General features: G+C 45.2%; 1 protein-coding gene across 1 annotated transcript in view; it reads right to left on the bottom strand.

Annotated features, from left to right (window-relative positions):
• Window positions 1-4565: 4565 nt before the first annotated feature.
• The window catches only part of LOC138292229 (uncharacterized), a 40254-nt gene continuing 20779 nt past the window's right edge, over window positions 4566-24040 (bottom strand). Inside the window, exons 2-5 of the mRNA XM_069230672.1 lie at window positions 8669-8774; window positions 7666-7772; window positions 7369-7541; window positions 4566-6403 (exon numbers count right to left, since the gene is read on the bottom strand). Of these exons, the coding sequence (XP_069086773.1) occupies window positions 6125-6403; window positions 7369-7541; window positions 7666-7772; window positions 8669-8774 (665 nt within the window). The 3' untranslated portion in view covers window positions 4566-6124. The remainder of the gene's footprint in view (window positions 6404-7368; window positions 7542-7665; window positions 7773-8668; window positions 8775-24040) is intronic.

Below are 24040 nucleotides of genomic sequence, written 5' to 3'. Positions count from 1 at the left end.
CTACTTAGGAGAGAGGATAGGCTAGCAACACCTGAAGGAGCCTATCACAAGGAGTCTCTGACGTCACCTGGTGGCACTGGCCACTCAGAGCAGTCCAGTGTGCCAGCAGCACCTCTGTTTCCAAGATGGCAGAGGTCTGGAGCACACTGGAGGAGCTCTGGACACCTCCCAGGGGAGGTGCAGGTCAGGGGAGTGGTCATTCCCCTTTCCTTTGTCCAGTTTCGCACCAGAGCAGGGCTAAGGGGTCCCCTGAACCGGTGTAGACTGGCTTATGCAGAATTGGGCACATCTGTGCCCAAGAAAGCATTTCCAGAGGCTGGGGGAGGCTACTCCTCCCCTGCCTTCACACCATTTTCCAAAGGGAGAGGGTGTAACACCCTCTCTCAGAGGAAGTCCTTTGTTCTGCCATCCTGGGACAAGCCTGGCTTGACCCCAGGGGGGCAGAAACCTGTCTGAGGGGTTGGCAGCAGCAGCAGCTGCAGTGAAACCCCAGGAAAGGCAGTTTGGCAGTACCAGGGTCTGTGCTACAGACCACTGGGATCATGGGATTGTGCCAACTATGCCAGGATGGCATAGAAGGGGCAATTCCATGATCATAGACATGTTACATGGCCATATTCGGAGTTACCATTGTGAAGCTACATATAGGTAGTGACCTATATGTAGTGCACGCGTGTAATGGTGTCCCCGCACTCACAAAGTCCGGGGAATTGGCCCTGAACAATGTGGGGGCACCTTGGCTAGTGCCAGGGTGCCCTCACACTAAGTAACTTTGCACCTAACCTTTACCAGGTAAAGGTTAGACATATAGGTGACTTATAAGTTACTTAAGTGCAGTGTAAAATGGCTGTGAAATAACGTGGACGTTATTTCACTCAGGCTGCAGTGGCAGGCCTGTGTAAGAATTGTCAGAGCTCCCTATGGGTGGCAAAAGAAATGCTGCAGCCCATAGGGATCTCCTGGAACCCCAATACCCTGGGTACCTCAGTACCATATACTAGGGAATTATAAGGGTGTTCCAGTAAGCCAATGTAAATTGGTAAAATTGGTCACTAGCCTGTTAGTGACAATTTGAAAGAGATGAGAGAGCATAACCACTGAGGTTCTGGTTAGCAGAGCCTCAGTGAGACAGTTAGGCACCACACAGGGAACACATACATATAGGCCACAAACTTATGAGCACTGGGGTCCTGACTAGCAGGGTCCCAGTGACACATAACAAACATACTGAAAACATAGGGTTTTCACTATGAGCACTGGGCCCTGGCTAGCAGGATCCCAGTGAGACAGTGAAAACACCCTGACATACACTCACAAACAGGCCAAAAGTGGGGGTAACAAGGCTAGAAAGAGGCTACTTTCTCACAATAAAGGTACACAGTTAACTTCACATGAGATGCAGAGTTTCCTGGCGTCCTGTAGGATAAAGCACAGTCGCACCTCATTATATAATCCCCGAAGTAATGGGATTATGGAAAGGGCCAATAAGATGGTCAAAGGTACTGTTCAGATGGCGGTTACCAGTGGACTAGATGTTGACAAGATGGTGAGGGAGAAGGTCTGGGCTTATCGCACGAGTGCTCATGGGGTGACAGACAAGACCACATTTGAAATGATGTGTGAGAGAATGCCTGGAACAAAGTCAGTTCCTGCATGGATGAAGGAGGTGGTAAAGCGAGCTCAGGGCAGTGAGGATAAGGACCAGATTGATGGGGAGAGGACCAACAAACGTATACAGAAAGGTCATTGGGTTAATGTATTGTGTGGGTGGGAAGGGGCATGTCTGTATACGTTCAGAGGTCCAGTCAGGGTGGTGTGTGTGCTTCGGTTTTCTGTTGAATTGGACAATGGAGAAAAATGGAACAGTAAGGCGGGTGGCCTTGTATCAAAGAGGAGGGACAACATGGAATGAGAGACCGGGAGAATGGAAACAGTGCATTCATGCTGATGACGGATGGAGAACTGATTCAGTCATCCCAGAAAAGAGGTGACACAGAAGTGATCGCAAGAGATTGGGGAAATACTGGAGTGCTCACTTTAGGTGGATCTGATGCACCAAACTTGGAAATTAACAGAACAAGGCTCAGAAGAGAAATCCGTCCTGCTGGGTATTTAGGAGATTATATTTATTAACTGTCTTATTGCTAGCCTTATAGGAAAGTATTATGTTTTTATGTTTAATGATTCCTACCCAGTGATTGTAAGGGAGGAGGATTTGTTATGATTTAAAGTTGTTAAGTAACTGGAACTTGGAGTGAGGATTTCTTCCAAGTTCCAGACTCCTGTCATGACTGGGCGTTCCAGGGAAGTCAGTTAGAGTCTGACTGGCTGAGGACCAGCTGCTTGGAGTCGTAGAAGGTTCAAGTTAATAAGGATCAAGTTACTCACGACCTGCAGTGTTGAGTTGTTACAAGATGGTGTCATTTTCTTGACAGTTCCGCAAATAATACACCACTTCACCATGCAGAGGCCGTTATCAAATGCAAAGTGTGTGTCAGTTAGTTACAGTTGTTTATTTTGGTGTGATAAAACAATAACATCACAGTAAACAAGAATGATAATAAATTACAGATGTCAATGTGTTACAATTCATTATATCGGGTCATAACATAAAAATCTGACAAAACCCTTTCTTTGAAAATAACCGACTAACGGCCAAACAAACCAATGGGCGATAACTGTAAGCACAGAAAAGCTGGCCTACATCTTGTGCAACCTTGGAAACTCAGTAGGGGGTCAAGGTGTTTTCACTGAGCTTTAGTGTTAAATATGGTTCCATATATGGAATCTCACTTTACAGTCTACTTATTTTCTGTGAGGTCTCTGTTTGAGTAGCTAAACTGCGCAGTCTTTGGACTTCTTAGCCCAGTCTTTGGACTTGCTGGCCTAAAAGATATACTTTTTGGACGGAGCTAGGGATGGGTGAACACATCTTTTCTTCTCAGGCAACTATAGTTTAAGCATTTAAACTAGGGTTTTCTAAAAACCACATTAAGCTTCATGCATTTCAAAATAACCTTTCCATTTAACTCGGAAGCCGGGTTTGTCCAAATTGATAGTCATAACACTTGTGGGGCAATTTTGATGCAATCTTTTGAATACTTCAAACCAAACTCCTTGTGGCATATAAAGCCTGAAATTCACCGGGAAACGGAAAGGACTGTCCGCCAAAATGCGTTTTCCTCCACCTGCAGGACAGAAGAAGCCCCAGATACCCGCACTATAGCATTCAGTTCACAGGCACTTTCTATAATAAAAACGAATTATATGATTTAATGGTTTGCTGCCATATTTACAAGCAAAATGAATAAAACTGGTGTGGTGACGCTGGCTGTGTCAATACGCTTTTTTTCAGGTGGGTGGGAGGGGAAGAAGCAGCAACAATGACCAAGGTGGGGTGGGGGACAGGTTTAAGCAGCAAAGAGAGGGGAATCAACGACGGGGGAAGAAGAGAGGGAAGGCAAGCAACGACGACGGGAGAGGGGCCGGCCGGCAACAATGAGAGTGTGAGCACGTGGGGCAAACAACGGGAAGGACCCGGTGCATTTTTTTTTCCCTGGAGGGAGGGGGGCAAGCAACAATGACAGCAGAGGGAGAGAGGCAAGCACCAATGATGGGAGGGAAAGCAACGACAACGGGTGAGGCAGTGCAGGCTGCCAATGGGGTGGTGCAATCTGGGAGTGTAGTGGTGCAGCCTGTGCGCTAGGTGGTGCAGGACGTGAGTGGAGTGTGGAAGTCTATGAGTGGGGAGCTGCAGACTACGAGTGGGGTGTTGCTGGAGTCTAAGTGAGATTGTGGAGGCTGTGAGGTTCTGGAGACAGGGAATAAGGAGGTAGTGCAAGCAGCAGTGAGGCGTGCCGCTTCCTTAAAGATAACCTCATCCATGTGCCGGACCCCATTCACTCTGGTGTGCTAACAATCCTAAAAAAATGCTGATATGTCAGAACGACATCAGAAACAACATTTCAGACACTGCGGTGTTCACATTTTTATGACAACTAGAAACAAATCTTGTTATATTGACTCCCGAAGAGACTATGGACCGCGAATTCCCCTGCTCTGCAGGAGAGGTTCACGTACCAGAACAGCGATCGGGGTCATCGGGTAGATTTAATTCCATAGCTGGACATACAGGATGTCAGACATCCACTATCAGGCATGGGAGGTGGGTTGTAAGAAGTGTCTGCAGACAACCTACGCTCTATTCTAGATGTGTTGATAAAAGGTATGTTTGTTTACACTTGAGGTATAGACCTGCATGTACAAATGCATGCGTGATCAGTACCCAATTAGTATAGATGCTCATTTGAAACCCCCTGCTAATCGATATGTGAGCTACAGTCTCATTTGCAATGCTATCCTCCTTTACAGGATAATCATTGCCATGCTTTCAATGGTGGTCTTGTCACACAGCTCTCCCATATTATGAGAATTAACGCCATAGTGCACTGTTTTCATGGTACATGTATTATGAATTCAAAGTTGCTCCAAGCAGTGGAAAGAGGCTATAGCTGCGAATACATCCTATTTATGTTCGAGTTTAAATAAAACACCAGGCAGCCTGCTATTTGTCATCTATTTTTTAATCAAATATTATTCCTCACTAATATTTGTTGTCCTACTACACAAGTTAACTGCGGAAACATGACCAACAAGTGGAAGAAAAAGCATGTGTAAAAGGCATTACTTACAGCCAGAAGGAACAATACACAGAAATGGGTTACACTGCTCACAGTGGAGACTGACATTTCTGGGAGCAGAGGGAAGCCAAGATTTAAAAGATGAGGCGGGCTGTTCCCTCGGTACTGAATGGCAGTCACAATTCCCCCCCTCTCCGCCGAACTCTGTGGCCCAACAAACATGGCTGCTGCTCTTTAGCCAAGGCGACTCATCCTTGTGCACAGCACATACTACAATCATGTTATACTAGCATTACAAACTTTGTCTCTCTACTGAACTTCACTTTGTTTTACTCTTTTATGCGACAGTCTCACACATCAAGGGCAGGTACACAACAACAGCATACACAGAAACACAATGCAGTGACACACTGCAGAGACGTACAAGGACCAGATACACAAAAAACAAGGAAGGTGCGGAAGAGTAGGGAGGTCAGAAACAGACAGGGCAGGTGGAGTGAGGGAGAGGTGGGGGAATCCATGAGTGGATTGGCACTAATTAACTGGAATCAATCTGTGCTTGGTCCATGCTCTACAGAAAGGAATGGAAGTGATGCATGCCGTGCCCTGCCCTGGCCAATTAGGAGGCTGAATAGAAGAGTGACACTGAAGCCAACAAATGGTAAGCAAAGGGCGGGCTTAAAGCCCTTTATTGTAAACAATAGTATCTCAAGAGTACGTACGCTGTCACAGGCTCGACATAATGATCTCTGCTGCGCGCGCATTCTCGAGTGCTGAAGTGTAAAAGGAAACTGGGAAACACAGGTGTAATTTATTGATATGTCTTGTGTGTGGTCTTAGCCACTCCAGTTTGCTTTCAAAGCATGAAAAACATTTTCATGTCCCTTGATGGGCTTCTTTAAAAAAAATATATATATATCTGTGCACTGCCCATAAGAATCACTGTTACATGTAATTATTTTTTCATTCTCAAATTTAGACAAGCCTGTGTAGTGGAGAGGACATTTTCCCAGCTGTGAGGTGGAGAAGAGGGTATTAAAAGCATGTATGTGTACAAAGGATATCAGAACTGCCAAACATAGATGCAGATAACCAACTTTTTTCCAAACTGGAAGTTGAGGTAGTGCCTTGCTCGTAATACAGTGTTACAGGTTGAAAACATTGTCACATGTTGAAACACTTTAAACTAAATTCTCTTGCACTATATGCATCTGTGAATAGGTATTTTGGGGTTTCCACTCTATTGTCACAGTACCAGTTTTTTTAATATGCCTTTTCTTCATAAATTACAGAATTCAACCAGAATTTCCCAAAATATTTCATGATTGTATTTTAAGCTAACATTTTCTATGTAATTCTATTTTAATCACAGGCGAGGTGGATCCCTTCATGGGGCATATGAAAGCACTGGTCTGAGTGCTAAAGACGAGTGCTCCCTCGTATGATTATAAGCACCACGGAAAACTTGCTCAGAGAACCCCTGATCATGAGGAAGGAAAAGGCCAGAGCACAGGGGTCTTCTTTAAGTACTGCTCGTATGCAGGATCTCCCCCCCATTTCTTCAAGGCTTGTCGCTCCAGGATTGGGATGCCACTGACGTAACTCAACAGAAACCAAACGAAAAGTGGTGAGATTATGCTTAAGTACTTAAATCCACTCATAACAGAGGATGCTGAGAGGAAGAGCCCGGTCCACTGTAATATCTCGCCAAGGTAGTTGGGGTGTCGGCTGTATGCCCATAGGCCGCTGTGGATGAATTTGCCCTGTGAAAAAAATTGGAAAAAAACGAGATGAAAATGTTCAAAGTGCTAATTAGTCATTGGTCAAAGGGGAACCAGGTGAAGTCGTAAGTAGAAAGCACTGTACACAGGCTATAAGTAGCGTGCACCTCCTCCAATTGTGCCTGCCACTACAATTAGGCAGTTAATTATCCATGCCTAAATTTTGCTGGGGGAGTGGGGAAATAATTCACTACATATGCTGCAATCATCCAACGTTCCAGGTAACGATTCAGAAGGTACTGCACTGTCAAGCCCACGCTTTCATTACAGTTCTGATTTTTTTTAACCTAAAGTTGTCATCTTTACAGATGTTTCCTCCATGTAAAAGGTCTCTCCATTCTTTAATGCAGGCTAACTAGCTCCTTTTTAGAGACTCAGCTTGTGAGCACTTGACACGGCGCATGCTTGCTGCACACCATCCAGTGTGATTGGACCAAAGAGTGGCAATGCTTGTCACGAAAACTCTAGATCTGTATTAGTGGCATCACCCTGAATACCAATCTACAAAATACACGAAGGGGAGAGATTTCTGAATGGCTTAAGTAATAAGAAGAGCTCCTCAGGACCTGCCTATTGAACAAGGTATTTGCTGTCTGCATCCAGCCCCTTCCCAAACTAGGTACTTTGTATCCAAACAAGTGTTTGTACCCCTTCTAAGAAGCCTACCTGCCGGTTGTGAAAGTGAGTCCAGCAGAGCTGTGCAAATAACTACATATAAAACACAGCTCCAGATACCACTAAACAATAGTTTGTTTTTCCAATATAATAAACACTTTTACAAAAAAAAAATATCAGAAAATCGCAAAACTGACACCAAAGAACAGTGGGTCTTTTAAAAGAGATTATCTTTTATTATAACAGGGCTATTTCATGTAATGCTCTACACAGACCCGTATAATGCATGTTTGATACACAATTATAGAATCCAAGATTATGAATTAACTCACTGTGTTGTCTGGGTCAGCTCTAAAATTCCACTTCTGTTGGTCTGCGATGGCCTGGGTGACAAAACCTACAGCCCAAATAGTCCATCCCAGGTAATCTCTAAGACCTAAGGGCCTATCGTGCTTCTCCAAATTCAGGATCAAGGTTGGAAGAAGAGTCACAAATATCCAGATTCCTGTTGAAAGACCAACCAGATTATTGCAATACATCAAAATAGGGTGTGGATTGTAATAGAAATAGCACTAGAAGAAAAGGTTATTCTTCCTATGGAACAAGGAAGGTGAGCTTGAAACTCTCACCTTGCACTGTCCAGTACACAAAGAAAGTCCCTGGGCTTTCACGAACGTGGTTGAACCTCTTGTCCTGTCCCTCCTTCAGGATCCTCAAGAACAGAAAACCACCCAATCTGAATAAACAGAAACGAAGATCCAATATATGCACACAGGAATTAATGTTGTGAAGCAAACATCCCACTGGAAGTGGGTCAGCCCTGAGCACTCCCATCAACACTAAGCAGACAGTAATATAAACAAGCACTTGCAATGCAACGGGTCTCGCATTTCTCAGTGTTAGAGCTATTAGCAGTTGTAAACTCCCAACCAGACATTTCTTGCCTCATTAAATAGAAAAAAAATAGCACAATCGCACCGCTACAGTTCACTCGTAGAGAAACCTATTGGCCAAAGTTCAATTATCTACGTAACCGGCAAAAGTGCAATTAACTATGTAACAGGAAAAAGTAGTCCACAAACCGGAGGGAAAAAAGTGAGTCTCGTATGTGTTCAGTATTTGGTCGCTGCACTCGAGGAGGGCTTACCACCGGAAAAGGCATGACATATGCATGCCTTCAACTAATGAAAGCAAGCAGATTTTAAAAGGCAAGCCCACGAACCAATGAAAGACACTGACGTGACATGGACGGGCTCCGAGACCTTTTCTAACTACTACAGCGTCTCGCAAGCGATACACATGCGCAAGCGCATGCTAGTGCAGGCTCGACCCTAAAAACAAGCCAGTATGTGGGCCCCTTTTTAAATGTTACACGTACAGAGACAAAATCCTTGTTCAAGAAAGCATTTTTGTTTATTTCACCTAAACGTTGCTCAGTGAAAACAGCAATTTCTAACCTGCTTAAGTTAGAAATGTAATTATTTGAACCCACAAACTAGTTTGTCTCCTTACTCTGATATTCATGAGTCAGGACCCTAATCTGACCCGACCACCTCTTCTATTGCACTGATTGCTGCAAGGCAGTTACCCTTTGTGGCTCACTGGGCACATGACAGAGCAAAGCAGGCATACCTCAGGCCCCATACTGTGACCAGCCCAGTCTGAATCTTCTGACGCAGGTACTTGGTGTTGCCCCACCTAAGGCTCAAGTTCGCCAGTAGCACAAAGGTCCCACTTCCTAAAAAGGTAAAAACATACTGTTAAGAACAACGTGAAAACAGAAGGAAAAATGTGTGAGCAAATGCCTCCCAGCCACTACCATCGGGAACATCCATATGCCCTCGGGGATCACTTCCGTTTTAAGTGCAGCAGGTACAACACAAACTCAAGTGCAGTCTTACGCAAATCTGACCATAGCAACACAGCAGCGGCTTCTGTGACAAATGCAGCCATTGAAGAAGAGCTAAGGTGTTAAACATGTTCCCAGGTATGCATGTTTGTTGATTTTCTCTCCACATTCCACTGGATCGCCAAGCACCAGGCCAGCCCGCCCCTCCCATATGATAGCCTAGTATAAACATGGACACCATATGGCAACAGACTTAAACATTCCTTTCCAACACCATTTTTCCTGAGCTATGTTTGTTCCCGGTCCCCTGGCAATCTTTTCCAGAGCGTGGAAGAAACCAAACCAGCGAAAGTAGCATCTCCCTGTAACCTAGAAGCAGCTCCCAGGAGATATCGTGAACACTACAAATGATTTTGGCAGTCTGTAGAGCCAAGTTGGAGTACGGAACTGCATTTTTTGAAAAATGTGAATAAAAGAAAGGCTTCAGGAGTGCCAGTGTTATGGCCTGCTACAACGGACTTCAGGCACTGTGGCAGCATTTAGCTAACTACCATTAATAATAGAAGAGGTGCCACAGTCAGTATGCTGTGAACTACTGCTTTATTTTCTTTATGTGGATAACTTAAAATTGTTCTTGCTGCTCCAGAAATTTGAGTGTGCATGTGCATATGACATCCGGTAAACTTGATCTCTTTAGGTTGCCTCCTTTCTTTGCGGGGCCCACTAAAGTGTCATTACAAATTACCTTTTTTTGGTTGAAAATTGCGCCTCCCCAACACCCTTCTCATTCCTTCAACTTGTAAATCTAAATGAGCGCTTTTAAATACACGAAACTGGTAGGACTGTGCAGAAGATGGCCTGGATCTCATCTTGAGACTTTCGTTTCTACACACTTATAAGCTGCCCCAACTACCTTCATATCTATAAAGCTAATGCCAATCTCCCTCATGAGAACACCTTCCAATATCCTATGGTTTCCCAGCCTCAAACTTTATTGTAGTCTTCTTTGAAAATATAGAAAATAACTCATGACATAAGCTTTCACGAAGTCTGTACTTGCATGATCTAAAACATTTTTCTACCAATCCCATTCACAGGAAATATTACATCATATAAATTCCACTAAATACATTCAAAACAGAAGCACCAATATATTTAAAACGTTCTGGCCCCACAACAATTCGCTCTAAAACGATCCTCACTACCCACCTGTTAAAGGAGAAGGTAGATCCCTCCAAAAAGATTCTTTTTCAACCTTCAACCCTTCTAATAATGACTAAGCACTTCAACTCCAGCATTCATTAATTCACGTTTCTATCGATTGCAAACGACAGGTTGATTGACACTCCTGTGAATGAGATTCAAACTCCAATCCCTCATCTGTCACCAGATTAACCTCGCTGCATCACCTCAAATCTCCAGAGACCATCATATTTTGACTTGAATTCCCAGCTATTACCTCGTTATTTGGGCGAAGGCTGTCAGAATTCTCAGACTAATATTAAAGTGGCCAGACCTGTGGTTCTTAATGTATATATCAAAACTGGGGATACGCGTTCCTCCTCTGTAATGTCAGTGGAGGTAGAGACTAATCCACATCCTGTAAAACAGTGGTGTGCTGGCAAAGAAAATGTATTGAAGAAGTTAAGATTTCTATTAATCTCGAGCATATTTCTGAATACATTAGCAAAACCAAGAAAGTCAAAAATATCTTTGCCTCAACCAGTTCCTCAGCAGGATGCTAAGGAATCATTTCATTAAACACAGATATAGTCTAACAAACAATTAAGGTGAGCGCTTGTATTTAGCAGCTCACACTCAAGGTCTCGTTTTTAGGGAAAGAGAGGAGGGCTGATAAAGACGCCTTTGTCCAAACACTGCTTTAGTACTAGAGTTTAAATGACATGATTACATCAGAAACGCCTTGTTTAAGGAATACCCTCAATTTGCCTTATAGGTCTAATTATCCAGAGCTGTTCCAAGGACCTGCGGGAAAACTGACGAACTTTTGATTCTACTGCAATAGAACTTTGGCACTGCGCAAGCTAGTGCTGTGAGCTGATGGGTGCCCCAAGTGCACTACTACACACTGCTGAACCGAGCGCTGTCAGTCCCATGTGCTTGAAAGATTGCGTTCCCAACAAGAAGGTGCTGATTGAAGGGTAACCAGAAGACTCCATAGCGATGGTGGACCCTATGGTTATTAGCCAAGTAGCAACCTATTTCAAAACGAACATAGCCAAGAAATATCCAAGAAAGGAAAGGCCCATGTAGAAAACTGAACTACTTCCCGACCATCACATACGCCTTCTAGAGGAACAGATATTGTCCATGTTATCCTGTGTCTACAAAGAGATGAATACACAAAACACATAAGTTATCTGGCTCGGATACACTGGTGTCACATTATTAATATGGAAATAGAGTACTTATAAATGTAATAATGTATGAATAAGCTACAGTCCGGAAGCCAAAGTACCAATATAGATCGTTCAGTAAATAAAAATGCAAAGTAATGGAAACATTTATCCCAAATGTGTGTTAACTAGTACTAATGAAGGTGAAGGCTTTAAAAGAAAAAAATATATATACGCATAACATACTGCTAGGAATAAAACGACGGCTAGTAAACATAATTTGGTAAAAAACATTTCAAACCAAAGAGGAACAAGTATGTTTCAACACAAAAATAGCACACAATCAAAAACCCTATGAATAATTTCAACAACCATTGGAAACATTTTCGAACAACTGAATACACAGCAATCAATCTTGAACCGTCATCTGCAGATAAAAACTGCTTAATCTGTAGAAAAATCAATTTTGTTATACAAGCATCATCAGAAAAATAGTGGATAAACATTGTGGCTTATATAAATGGCTCTAACTTTAGGGAATATAATGAGCAAAAATTAAAACATGCAGTAACTGTCAAAAGCAAATGATTTTATATTTTGTTGAGCGTCGCACTGCACGCACAATGTGTAGTCTAAAATGCCATATCGACATCACATACATAGGAAGCACTCTCCACAGGTTGATGACTAGAGCAATGCAGCCTATGTAGGTAACAAGACCTGCAGCTCAACATTTTGCGTAACATCCCCCTTTTCATTCGGATCGGTCTCCTGTTAAAATAACCCAACTCCTTTTATGCAAACCACGTAGCCCCCCACCCCGCAACTCCTTGTAACAAACAAACACCATTCCAGGCCCCACCACCTAACTACACTGCCCAACCTCCTGATGAACAATCAGCTCAGGGTCCTCTTACTTTTATACTAAACCCGTCTTTTCCACAAGCCCATCACAAGCCCAAGCACACTACACAGATCTTGCTCTACTAGCACCATTCATTTACAGAAGCTACGTCCTCCATACATAATCTCCCAGTGCCAGTTATATCATTACATGAGATTCTTGCACCGCTTTGTAGTTTTAAAGTTGTTGAATCGGTATGTTAATATTTTAATCTGTTTTTAAAATGAATGAGATTTTAGGACTGAGTTTTGACAGTGCGGCTATCAAACAGCCCTATTACTAACAATATACAAAGTGGGTTTGAGGTCTGCCGGCTTCAAGCACTGCCTTTTTTTTTTTTTACAGCAATGGACTGCGGGCCAGATACAACGGGCAGGCACGTTCCAGGGAGAAATTTACTCTCTCAAGGGTAGTCGATGGGTCGGACTGCAGGCTGGATCCGAAGAGGGTCTTGTCAACGGCAGTCGGCTGATGGCCAGGACTTCGGTGGGAGCCTAAACTCAGACGGAAAGTTTAAAGCTCTCAATGGAAGAAAGCTTTGCGATGAAGTCTGTGCACCTTCGTATGGGCCCAGGGAGCTGGTGTTGGTGGGTTGCTGCTCTGGCTTTGTCCTGGTAAAATCCTCTATATTCAGACTTATAAACTTTCCCGGAAGTCAAGATCCCTTCAGCGAGGCAAAGCAGCAAGTTGTTCAACGTCAGCAGCTAAGACTTGGCAGTGGTGGTAACCTCTGGTGCCTTTGAGTCTTTAATTTTCCATTTTGCAGTTTTTTGAAAGGTTTAGTATTCTCTTCCACCAATTAAAGGTCTAGGATATGTTTGGGTGGGTCACCTATTTGAGGTTAAGACACATTCCAGCAGAGGACAGTTGCAGGATCCACAGCAGTTCCAGTTGGAACGTGTCAGCAGGAAAAGCACTAAAGTTGCAGAAGATGGTCTCTTGAAGCTTGCTATGTCCCTATAGCTCACAGAGGAACCTAGGAGTTACTTCTGGGGTCCTGGGTTCAAGGTAAGCAGTTCAAGCCTTCCTTCAGGCTTCAAACAGCACAGCAGTCCTTCAGAGACTTTCAGGTTCAGGACTGTACTGATTTCAGGTTCTGTGTTTGACACTTTTATGCCAAGTGCCTAACTGTTGGTGAGGGACAACTAGTTGTCTACCCTTCAAAACTAGTTCTAGTCAGTTCACCCCTCTATCCTGGGTTTGGATCCAGATTAGTTAGTTAAACAAAAGGCAGGGGCAGACCTGGTGTCCGGCACCTTTGTGTGTGTTGGGGCAGGCCCCTTTGAAGTGTCATCAGGCAAGGGCACATGTCCTCCTCAGCCATTCTGTCAGGAAGACCTACTACCCTGTACAACCACTCTCTGGTCCAATACACATTTCCCAACAGGGAGCCATCACCGGTCCAAGGCAGCTGGTCACTTACAGAAAGGCCCCAGAAACTTTAGGCAGGGAAATGCAATCTTTCTTAAAGTGGCATTTCCAAAATGATAGAGTCAATTGTTTTTTACCGCCAGGACATGTAAATCGTCATGTATACATGTCCTACTTTTTTAACTACCAAGCACCCTGCTCTAGAAACATTTAGGACTCACTTTAAAGGTGAATTAGAAGTATTAACAATCATTGCCAAAGCCAATAGGTCTCACCTAAGCAAGAGCTATTGGCTTTGCCAATGTGTTTTAGTCATGTTGTACACAGCATGGCTGCTGTTCAGCACGGCTAAAAGTTAGTGCTGCTGAATGTTGTAGAGCGTAATGGCGAATTGAGTGGCATACAATGCAATAGGATAGAGTGGCATAGATTAGAGTGGTGCATAGTAGAGAACAGTGGTGCAGACTGCAGTGGCAGCAGTACAGTTGCACAGAGTAGACTTAAGTGGCATAAAGTGCAGTGACGTACAGTGCAGAGTTGAGTGGATTAGAGTGGTGTGACATACACTGGTGCAGAGTAGAGCTGCACAGAGTGGTGTAGAGTGTAGTGCCATGGAATGCAGTGGCACTCAGTGGAGTACAGTAGAGCAGAGTAGAGTGGCAGAGAGTTTAGTGGCGTAGAGTGTCAGTGCAGCGGTGTAAAGTGGCATAGAGTACAGTGATGCGGAGTAGAGTGCAGCGGCATACAGTGCAGTGACAAAGTGCAACCGTGGGGAGTGCTTTGGCACAGAGTGCAGTGGTTAAGAGGAGACTGGGGTAGAGTGCAGCGCCACAGAGTGGAATGCCTTGTAGTAGATTGTTTCAAAGTAGAGTGAAGTGGTGTAGAGTGGTGTGGTGCAGGGTAGGATGCAGTTGCGTAGAGTGGCATAGAGCCTAATGGCAGAGTAAAGTGATGTAGAGTTCAGTGGCATGGGGTGCAGTGTAGATTAGAGTGGTGTACAATGGACTGGCGTAGAATGCAAGGGCATAGAGTTGAGTGTTTCAGAGTAAAGTGCACTGGCGTAGAGTGTACTGGCATATAGTGCAGTGGCGCAGAGTGGAGTTGTGCAGAGTAAATTGGTGTGGCCTAGACTGGAGTGGTGTAGAGTGCAATGGTGAAGAGTGCAGTGGTGTAAAGTGGCAAAGGGCACATTGGCCTAGAGTAGAGTGGTACAGGTTGAAGTAGAGAGGCATAGCGTGAAGTGATATAGAGTGCTGTGGCATGGTGCAGAATGCAGTGGAGTGGTGCACAGTACAGTGTAAGTGGTGTAGAGTGGAGTGGTCTAGAACAGAGTGGCATAACATGGACTATTCATACTGTGGTAGCACACTGTCATTGCAGACAACATATTTTCAATTGAAATGACCATTACATTTGCACAGACATACAGTTTTACTTATAAAACTATACAGTGCACAGACGAAAATATGTGGTTATTGCATCACATAGTGTAATGATTGTTTTGATCATATTGAAGTATTTGTTTCAAACACACTTTAGAAATAATAAAAAAATATGTTCCGTTGTGTTCCCAATTCTGATATATTCTGAATACTTCATTTCATTTAAATGTTGTGCGCTAAAAAAACAAAACTCCTTCCTACCCCCAGAATCTAGAAAGATTGTCACAAAAACCCTCTCACTTTGAAGTCAGAGGAAGAAAACAAACAAGCGCCCTCGGCTGGCAGTGCCTGACATTTGATCTCGGTTTTTTAATGCACAGCAAATGTGGCAAGATAAGAACAAGATTTACAGGCCTGTTTACAGACGGGAAGTGCTCAGAAGGATTCTGTAAACATGCCGTTGGCAAGGGAAGATATGAACTCAAGCTCAACGGCCTAAAAGAAATAAGGGTCAGCAAATTGAAAGCAAGAAATTCTGCATTACAAACCACAGAGCAAACGGTAAGCAACTGCCAGAATGCATTTCTAGGTCAGCTTTCTAAATATCCCCAAAACGTCTTTAGCAAACCAAAACGTGCATTACAAGCTGCAATGGTAGGCCAGAGGCATGTTTTTCAGTGCTAACTTGGAGGGTGGCACATGGAGTGCTGGGGCCCACCTGTAGTATTTAATTTACAGGTCCCTGTGTATACAGTACTGTGTACTAGGGACTTGTAAGTAAATGTAATGTACCTATTAGGTGTATACCAATTTTTCATGCTTAAGGGAAGAGCAGAAGCATTTTACTATTAGTTAGCATGGGAAAAAAGCACATAGTCCTATGGCCAACAAAAGACGGGGTCAGCAACAGAAGACCAAAAAAAAACAATTTGGGATGACCCTGTAGAAAGGCCATGTTCCCAGATGTATGTTTATTTAAAATTGCAGGACCCCTTTCTGGTGGTGGTGCATCCACTCCCAAGCTGCCTACAAATGATTATTTGGCAAGTGTGGTAAGGGTGTAGTATGTTGTTGCCGGTGCATTTTGTAGCACATCACTGAAGAAACACGCAAATGAACTGTGATTATTCGGCAAGTGTGGTAAGGGTGTAGTATGTTGTTGCCGGTGAATTTTGTAGCACATCATTGTAAATAGGCTACTAAAGCATGGTGTGGTAATGAACTGTCATTTTCCATTGAAATGCTCCCAAAATGTGAACACACACAGTTTTATTGATTAGACTATAGGCAAACAAACTATAATGTGTGAAAATTGGGTTTCAGCAAATATTTGTCTTTCGTGCATCACTGAGTAGTGTCTAGATTTGTTTTGATCCTATGAAAATCTTTATTTTCATAACACTTCAGAATTACAAAGAAGGAGCGGACAATATTTGTGCTTTCCTAAATCCATATATTTTTTTAAATGTGTACAGTTCACTTACAGCTTTTTACATTGTTTTGTTAGAAAAAATGATATCCTGCAGCCTTTCAAACCAGCTTGTTGCAGAGTTCAATTTATTAAACCCTCTCACATTGCACTCAGAGAAACAAAAGTAAACGCAAATCCTCAAGTTAAAAGAATAAACAGCAATTTGTCAAAAGACATAACCGGACATTTGACCTCTGTCTTTGAGCAAGTGTGACAAGATAAAACCAAAATTTAAAGGCATTTTATTGCTTATTCACCCTCGGAACTCCAGCATGGCTATTTTGGGGGTGCTGCAGCATCCCCACATCCCTATATCCAGTACCTATGGTTTCATTCAACGACCACCCCCTTTAAATCAAAACTTTTAAGAGCTGTAACTTGAGGTTTTCAAGTATTTTACCTTGTCATACTGCCTTTGAGCTCCAATCCTTGTATCACCTAAGCTTTAACTGCTCTCCATTGATGCGGTTGGCAAGACAAGTTCACAAAATTATTAACTATTATTCCAATACAATGAAGTAGTCCACTAAAACATGAATGGTAAACAACAGTATCCACCATGGATACTCCCCATTAACCCACCTATTGCCCGGAAGACCCAAAGAAAGAGCTCAGTCTACTTCTGCAGTTTTCTCATTACATTAATATATTGGGTGAAACTTGGAAACAGGCTCAATACAGCTAGTGCATACAGATTTAAAGGACAAAAGACACCTCGTCAGAACTTCTTACAAGATGGGCAGTTCACTGGGAAGGGCAGACATCACCACTACAGGTAGTCCAGTGAATACATTTTAGGAGTGGAACTCTGAGTCTTGTCATCTAATCTCAGGTTTACCACTTAACCTAAATATGGTGGAAAGAAGCACGGTATTCTAGTTCTGGTCAGAACCCACGACACAGTGAAATTTCCCTGCGAAGGTTAGTCCAGTAGCCTTGTCATTACAACTACTGCCACATCAGTAGTGGTATTGTGAACTAATTTGGAACTATGGAACAAGAAGATGTGATTTTTAACACAGGTCACCCCTTTTAGCCAAACTATCTGCACTTGAATAATCACGTTTAGGTATTTCCGGGCACTTATGTTTTGCTAAGTTTGGGAGTACTTAATAATAATCTAAAAGGACAGAGGGGACTAGGTCGGTAGATGACACTTAGGCCCTCATTACAACATTGGAGGTAAAAGCCGCTTAGCGCCGTGCAGAAGACCGCCAACACACCGCCGCGGCAGCGGAATTCCGCCACAGCTATTATGACCCACATGTCGGAATCCGACAAAATTCAGACACCCACACAAGTCAGCCACACCAAAGGTCAGTGATAAACTGGCAAAAAAAAAACCTCCACCGCCACGCCAGCAGAAAAACGCCCACACTATCACAACACACGAATCCACGCAGCGGTCTTTCAACCGCGGTATCCCATTGGCGGTACACACCGTCGCACTCAAAATACACACACATATACAAAACACCGCCACATTGGACAATTCGAAATACACACACCTGATACACATACACACACCACTCCCACACACCCAATACACTATAAAACACACACCCACATCACCCACAAACCCCTACGACCACTATTACAGAGAGAAGGCCAGAGAGAGACACCACCATCCACAAACTAGCATCCACAGGCACACAACACCATCACTCACACAACTTCCACGCACAAAACACCACACACCACTACATATCACCACACTTATCACCACACACACCGCCCCACACATCACCTACACCACCCCATGGCACGGCAAAGACACCCTAGGTTCTCGGAGGAGGAGCTCAGGGTCATGGTGGAGGAAATCATCCGGGTAGAGCCACAGCTATTTGGATCACAGGTGCAGCACACCTCAATTGCAAGGAAGATGGAGCCAGGGGTGTGGAATTTATTAAAATATCTACTTGTCCAGGGGACAGGTTGCTTATCAAATCTACTTGTCCTGTAAAAAGATCTGCTTGTCCCTTTGGTGCCATGTAGTGTGGCGACAAATTATGGCAGCAATCTCATTATGTAAGAGCTCTGATAATAGCCTCTCTGATTATGCCAGGGCTACTACCATAATAGGGCTTGAATACTTGCAGTTTCAATCCCTACTGTAGCAATTTCCTTATTTTGCCACCTTTCTGCAGATCTGCATACTGGGGCTGGAGGAAGCAGTAAGCAATAGTTCCAGGGCTGGAATGCCTTTGAGTCTGCAAACCTACTAACCTGCATGTTTTAAAGATTTTCACCAGCTTCTCTCTAATATTTTCCCATAATAAGAAAGGTTGGACATTTACTCCTGACAATGGCAGAATTAGAACTTCTTCCAGGGTTGGGAAGAAAGTGGCCGGAGGGAAAATGAACTTGCAGATGCTCAATAGATTTTCACATGAGCAAATCTACACATGCGTATTTACCCATGCTAAAATACAGTTCACAAATATTTGATAGGGGTACGACATATACCATGGGTACACTTTTGTGACTTTCTTTAAGAATTTGGGGCCACATGTAGGTAGGTTCAGATTTGCGACCCGCAAATTGCGAGTCGCAAATCCGAATGTAGGATGGTGTCCCTGACACCATCTGTGATTCGCAAGGGCTTCGCAAATGCCCACCTAGTGAATAATCATGAGGTGGGTCGCAATTTGCGACCCCCTTGCGAATAGCGGCCCTCACAGGGATGGTGGCCTGCTGGAGACAGCAGACCACCATGTCTGTGACTGCTTCCTTAAAGGAAAACGAGATGCATTACAAAAACGAAAAATGAAACGTTTTTGTTTCATTTTTTCAGAGCAAGCAGTGGTCCGCAGGACCACTGCCTGCTCTGAAAAAATGTTTACAGTGACATTCACAATGGGGAAGGGGTCCCATGGGGACCCCTTCCCTTTTGTGAAAGTGTTAGCACCCATTTGAAATGGGTGCAAACTGCGATTGGTTTGCGCCCGCATTCGCAGTCACAAAACAATCCTACATTGCACTGCGAGTCGCAATTAGGAAGGGAACACCCCTTCCTAATTGCGACTCGCAAACCCGTTTTGCGATTCGGTAACCAGGTTACTGAATCGCAAAACTGGGTTTGTGCATCGCAATGTGCTTTTTGCACGTCGCAAACAGCGAAAGTCGCTGTTTGTGACATGCAAAAAGCTACCTACATGTGGGTCTTGGTCCCTAATTAGGTCTGGTGTTAACAAAGACATTTTGTTTAATAAATACTTCTATTCCTCTCTCTTTTGGCTGGCTTTACTGTGAGTGATTGCATTCTGCTCTTCCACAAGGAGCATATTGGCACACAAAGTAGTTTTGTTCAGTGTCAGGAACTACAGTGGCAATCAGTGACGTAACGAAACTGGAGGGTGCCCCTTTGCAAAGAACATGGAGGAGCCCCCTCTCCAGACTCACTCAGGGCAGGTGCTGTGCTAAAGGGGCACCCTGGAGGGCGGCTGCGGGGCCTTTGTTATGCCACTGGTGGCAACATGTGCTTTTAGAGTTCAAATATATATATTTTTTTTGGCAGTGTTTGTTACAATGTTGAGGGCCTGGTAGCTCCCACAACAATAAAGTGTTACAAAAGCCATGTCAAAACAAGACACGCATTGATGAAACTAAAAGACTTATAAAAATATGTCAGATCAGTTGGCTTTGTCAGTGTTTGTTTATTTTCATGCTTGCCATATTCGTGTTGAAAATGGTTACACTGATTTTCCATTAGAAATATTTTTGGGAAATACTAGCATGCATCAACACATTTTACTAAATGACACTTCATTTGCATCTAATCAGAGAGCATTCTGGGAGCATTATACTTAGCCTCATAGCCTAAAGTTTTCAAACATGTGTATACACAGCTGTTTTTTTTTGTACTGGAACCAACGTCAGTAGTGAAGTGTGACCTTAAAACATTTATTTACAGCACTCACCCTAATAATCAAGGCTTTCAAATAATGAACCATAAATACAAGTTCGAACAGCATTATCTTTTGGAAACACATTACCTCAACTGCAGAGAGTTCCACTCTCTGTAAACAGGCAGCCAAAGGGTTTGTGCTGCAGAGGGTTGGGCCTACTTGTCCCAAGGACAAAGTAAACATAAAAACTTGTTGCCCTTGACCCCAAACAAGATGCAATAGGAATTCCACATCCCTGTGGAGCTATGGCGACGACAGGGTCAATGCAGTGGGACAACACCCAAGAAATCGGGAGGACATCAGGAAGAGGTGGAACGACCTACGGGGAAGGTGCGTTCCGTGGTCTCAAGACACCACCAGGCGGTTCAGCAGACTGGCGGCGGACCCCCACCTCCTCCCCCACAACTAACAACATGGGAGGAGCAGGTCTTGACCATTATGCATCCTGAGGGCCTCGCAGGAGTCGGTGGAGGAATGGACTCTGGTAAGTCAAACCTTTAACTACCATATCCCCCACCCTCCCTCATCACTCCAACTCCTCACAAATGTACCAATATCACAAACCACCCATCCCAACACCAAGCCCTGCATGGAACACCAACGCATGGACACCCATCACTAAAGCATGCCCACTGCACATACCCATACACCCCCCTAAACCATCATCACACAAGCCCCCACACAGGAATGCCAGCACTGGGGTACACGGTCACCCACCCATTGCACACCATGACACACACAGATGCAATAATCATGCCTTTCCACCCCTGCAGGACCACTACCCAACGTCACTAGACAGGAGGGTCCAAACATCTCCACTCCACCCACAGAAGAGGCCCACAGTGATGACAGCACCTCTGTCCACCTGGATCTAGATGACCAGCCCGGACCATCGGGGGCCTCGGGACAGTCGGTTCCCCTCACACAGGCCACCACAGACCTTCCCCCCACTGGAAACACCAGCACAGCACCCACCCAGCGGGCCCATACCTCCGTCCACAGGACACGTCAATCAGCTGTGAGTCCACCACTACAGGGAACCCAGGATAACCCACCACCCCAACAACAACAGGGACCTGGGGGCAGTGGCAGTGGGCACACGGTCCAGGGGATGGAGGCCCAGGAACACAGGGGAACTGGGAGGGCTGCTGTGCGACAGGGGGCGGACAGGCCAAGGGAACCCACTCTCCACGAGGCCCTCTCCTCCATCATGGGAAGCATACCACCACTCCCAGGAGACGATGGCAACGGTACTGGCCAAGTTTCAGGAGACCCAGCGCATGCAGGAGGAACAGTATTTGGGGTTCAGGGAGGAACTCAGAACCATCAGCTCCACCCTGGGCACCATCGTAGGGGTGCTGAAGGAAGTACTCAACACCAGGAGGGACACTGTGGCACTACAAGGGGGCCCTGACACTAGCATGGACGATGAACTGCCCACCACCTCCGCCGGCGCTAGTGGACAGGAGGCACCGCCACAGGACCACCACACAAGCACCCCACCCCCTGCAGAGGGAGAACCACCCCACAAACAGTCCCTGAGATCCAGGAACAAGACAGAGCACGATGCAAAGACCCCCACCAAGAAATGAGACCACCCTGATTGTCATCCCACTGTCCCACTTTGTCACCCTGTCCATATTGAAACTGCCACAGCTCCACTTCCTATGCCCATATGGGCAATGCACCTGTGAGACTAATAGACTGGACTCTGCCATGGACACTCCTTCGCCATCACTCCTCACCATTTAACTTCCCCCTCCAATATTTTGTATTTAAATAAACACACCTAAAGCACCAAAAGATCTGGAGTCTGTCTGTGATTTCGAAATAGTGTATTTGCAATTACAGTGACAAAATGTTCATGAAATAGTAATGTCAACATACCGATGTCACACAGCTCTAGTCCCTGAGGAATCTAAGCAGATGACACACGTTGGGACCCACACCTGTGAAACCGCAAGGGAAAGTGACAACTCAGTGACCATACCCTGGGTGAAATCGACAGACAGGATAGAGGTAGAAGTGTAAAAGTACATGTAGTAGGCAGGAATGTATTCTCACCTGTGTTTCAATGGAAATATTGCTGGATGACTGAGTCCCTGTTCTGCATGTCTTCTTCCTCCTCATCACGGTCCACAGGCTCCACAGGCTCCACAGCTTTCACAACAACGCCACCTGGACCATCCTCCTGCAGAAAAGGCACCTGTTGTCGCAAAGCCAAGTTGTGAAGCATACAGCAGGCCACGATGATCTGGCACACCTTCTTTGGTGAGTAGAATAGGGATCCACCTGTCATATGCAGGCACCTGAACCTGGTCTTCAGGAGGCCGAATGTCCGCTCGATTACCCTCCTAGTTCGCCCATGTGCCTCATTGTAGCGTTCCTCTGCCCTTGTCCTGGGATTCCTCACTGGGGTCAGTAGCCATGACAGGTTGGGGTAACCAGAGTTACCTAATAGCCACACACGGTGCCTCTGGAGTTGACCCATCACATAAGGGATGCTGCTATTCCGCATGATGTAGGCGTCATGCACTGAGCCAGGGAACATGGCATTCACATGGGAGATGTACTGGTCTGCCAAACATACCATCTGTACATTCATGGAACGATAACTCTTCCTGTTCCTGTACACCTGTTCACTCCTGTGGGGGGGGGGGGGGGACCAAAGTCACATGGGTTCCATCAATGGCACCTATGATGTTGGGGATATGTCTCAGAGGTATTTACCCGCAGTCTACACAGAACACCATTCATACACAAAATGTGGCCTGTATGTGTGTTGAGAGTAGGCCTAGGTATGTGTGACGCAGGTGTTAATTAGGCCATGTGGGCCCCTGAAATGGCGGCTGCCTGACCTCTAAAGTGGGACAATGGGATGTGAGGTAACTGCGCTGGCGTTGTACACCGTTGCGGTAGGCAGTCGAAGACCGCGGCGCAATGCTGCATTGGTTAACATTGGACCCTATGGGTCCCAGGAGCCAATGACGATTTGTACGCCGGCGGTGATGGTACACACCGCCGCGGACGTGACCGCCATTTTCTATCTGTTGAATCACTCGATACCTGATCTTCGACAGGAGAGGACCTACACTGCAAGTGCTGCTGTGACCTCGGTCTGGAAGAGACAATGGCTCGTGCGTCTGGGGAAAGGGCCCCTGCCTTCACATCGTGGGAGTTGGAGAAGCTCGTCGATGGGGTCCTCCCCCAGTACACGCTACTCTACGGTCCTCCAGACCAACAGGTAAGTACACAGGGAGCATGTTGTATGGGCTATGCCTGTGTGGAGAGGGCTGGCTGTAAGAAGGAAGGGGGAAGATTTCTGCGTGCATGAAAGACGGTGGGTGCATGTACCACATGGCAAGGGTAGGGATGGGGGCCAATCACTTTGACGGCACAGTTGGTAATGACTTCTCTTCTTCCCCTGTACATTTCATGTAGGTCAGCGCCCACCAGAAGAAGGATATTTGGCGTGCCATCGCCAAGGACGTCCGGATCTTGGGGGTCTACCACAGATGGAGCACCCACTGCCGGAAAAGATGGGAGGACATTTGCCGCTGGAGCAAGAAGACGGCGAGGCTCAGCTAGGGATGGCCTCCCAACGTGGGAGGGGTGCCCGTCGAACCATGACCCCCTGGCGGTGGCCTACCCAGAGTTGGATGGGCGCTTGAGGGCATCACAGCAGACACAAGGGGGTGAGTACATTCTCATTCAGCTGACTTTGCGCGCAGTGGAGGGGTCTGGGTGGGGAGGAGGGCTGTG

Source organism: Pleurodeles waltl, chromosome 4_2, assembly GCF_031143425.1.
Source record: "Pleurodeles waltl isolate 20211129_DDA chromosome 4_2, aPleWal1.hap1.20221129, whole genome shotgun sequence".
NCBI classification, from domain to species: domain Eukaryota; kingdom Metazoa; phylum Chordata; class Amphibia; order Caudata; family Salamandridae; genus Pleurodeles; species Pleurodeles waltl.
This window is presented reverse-complemented; position numbering and strand designations above follow the sequence as displayed.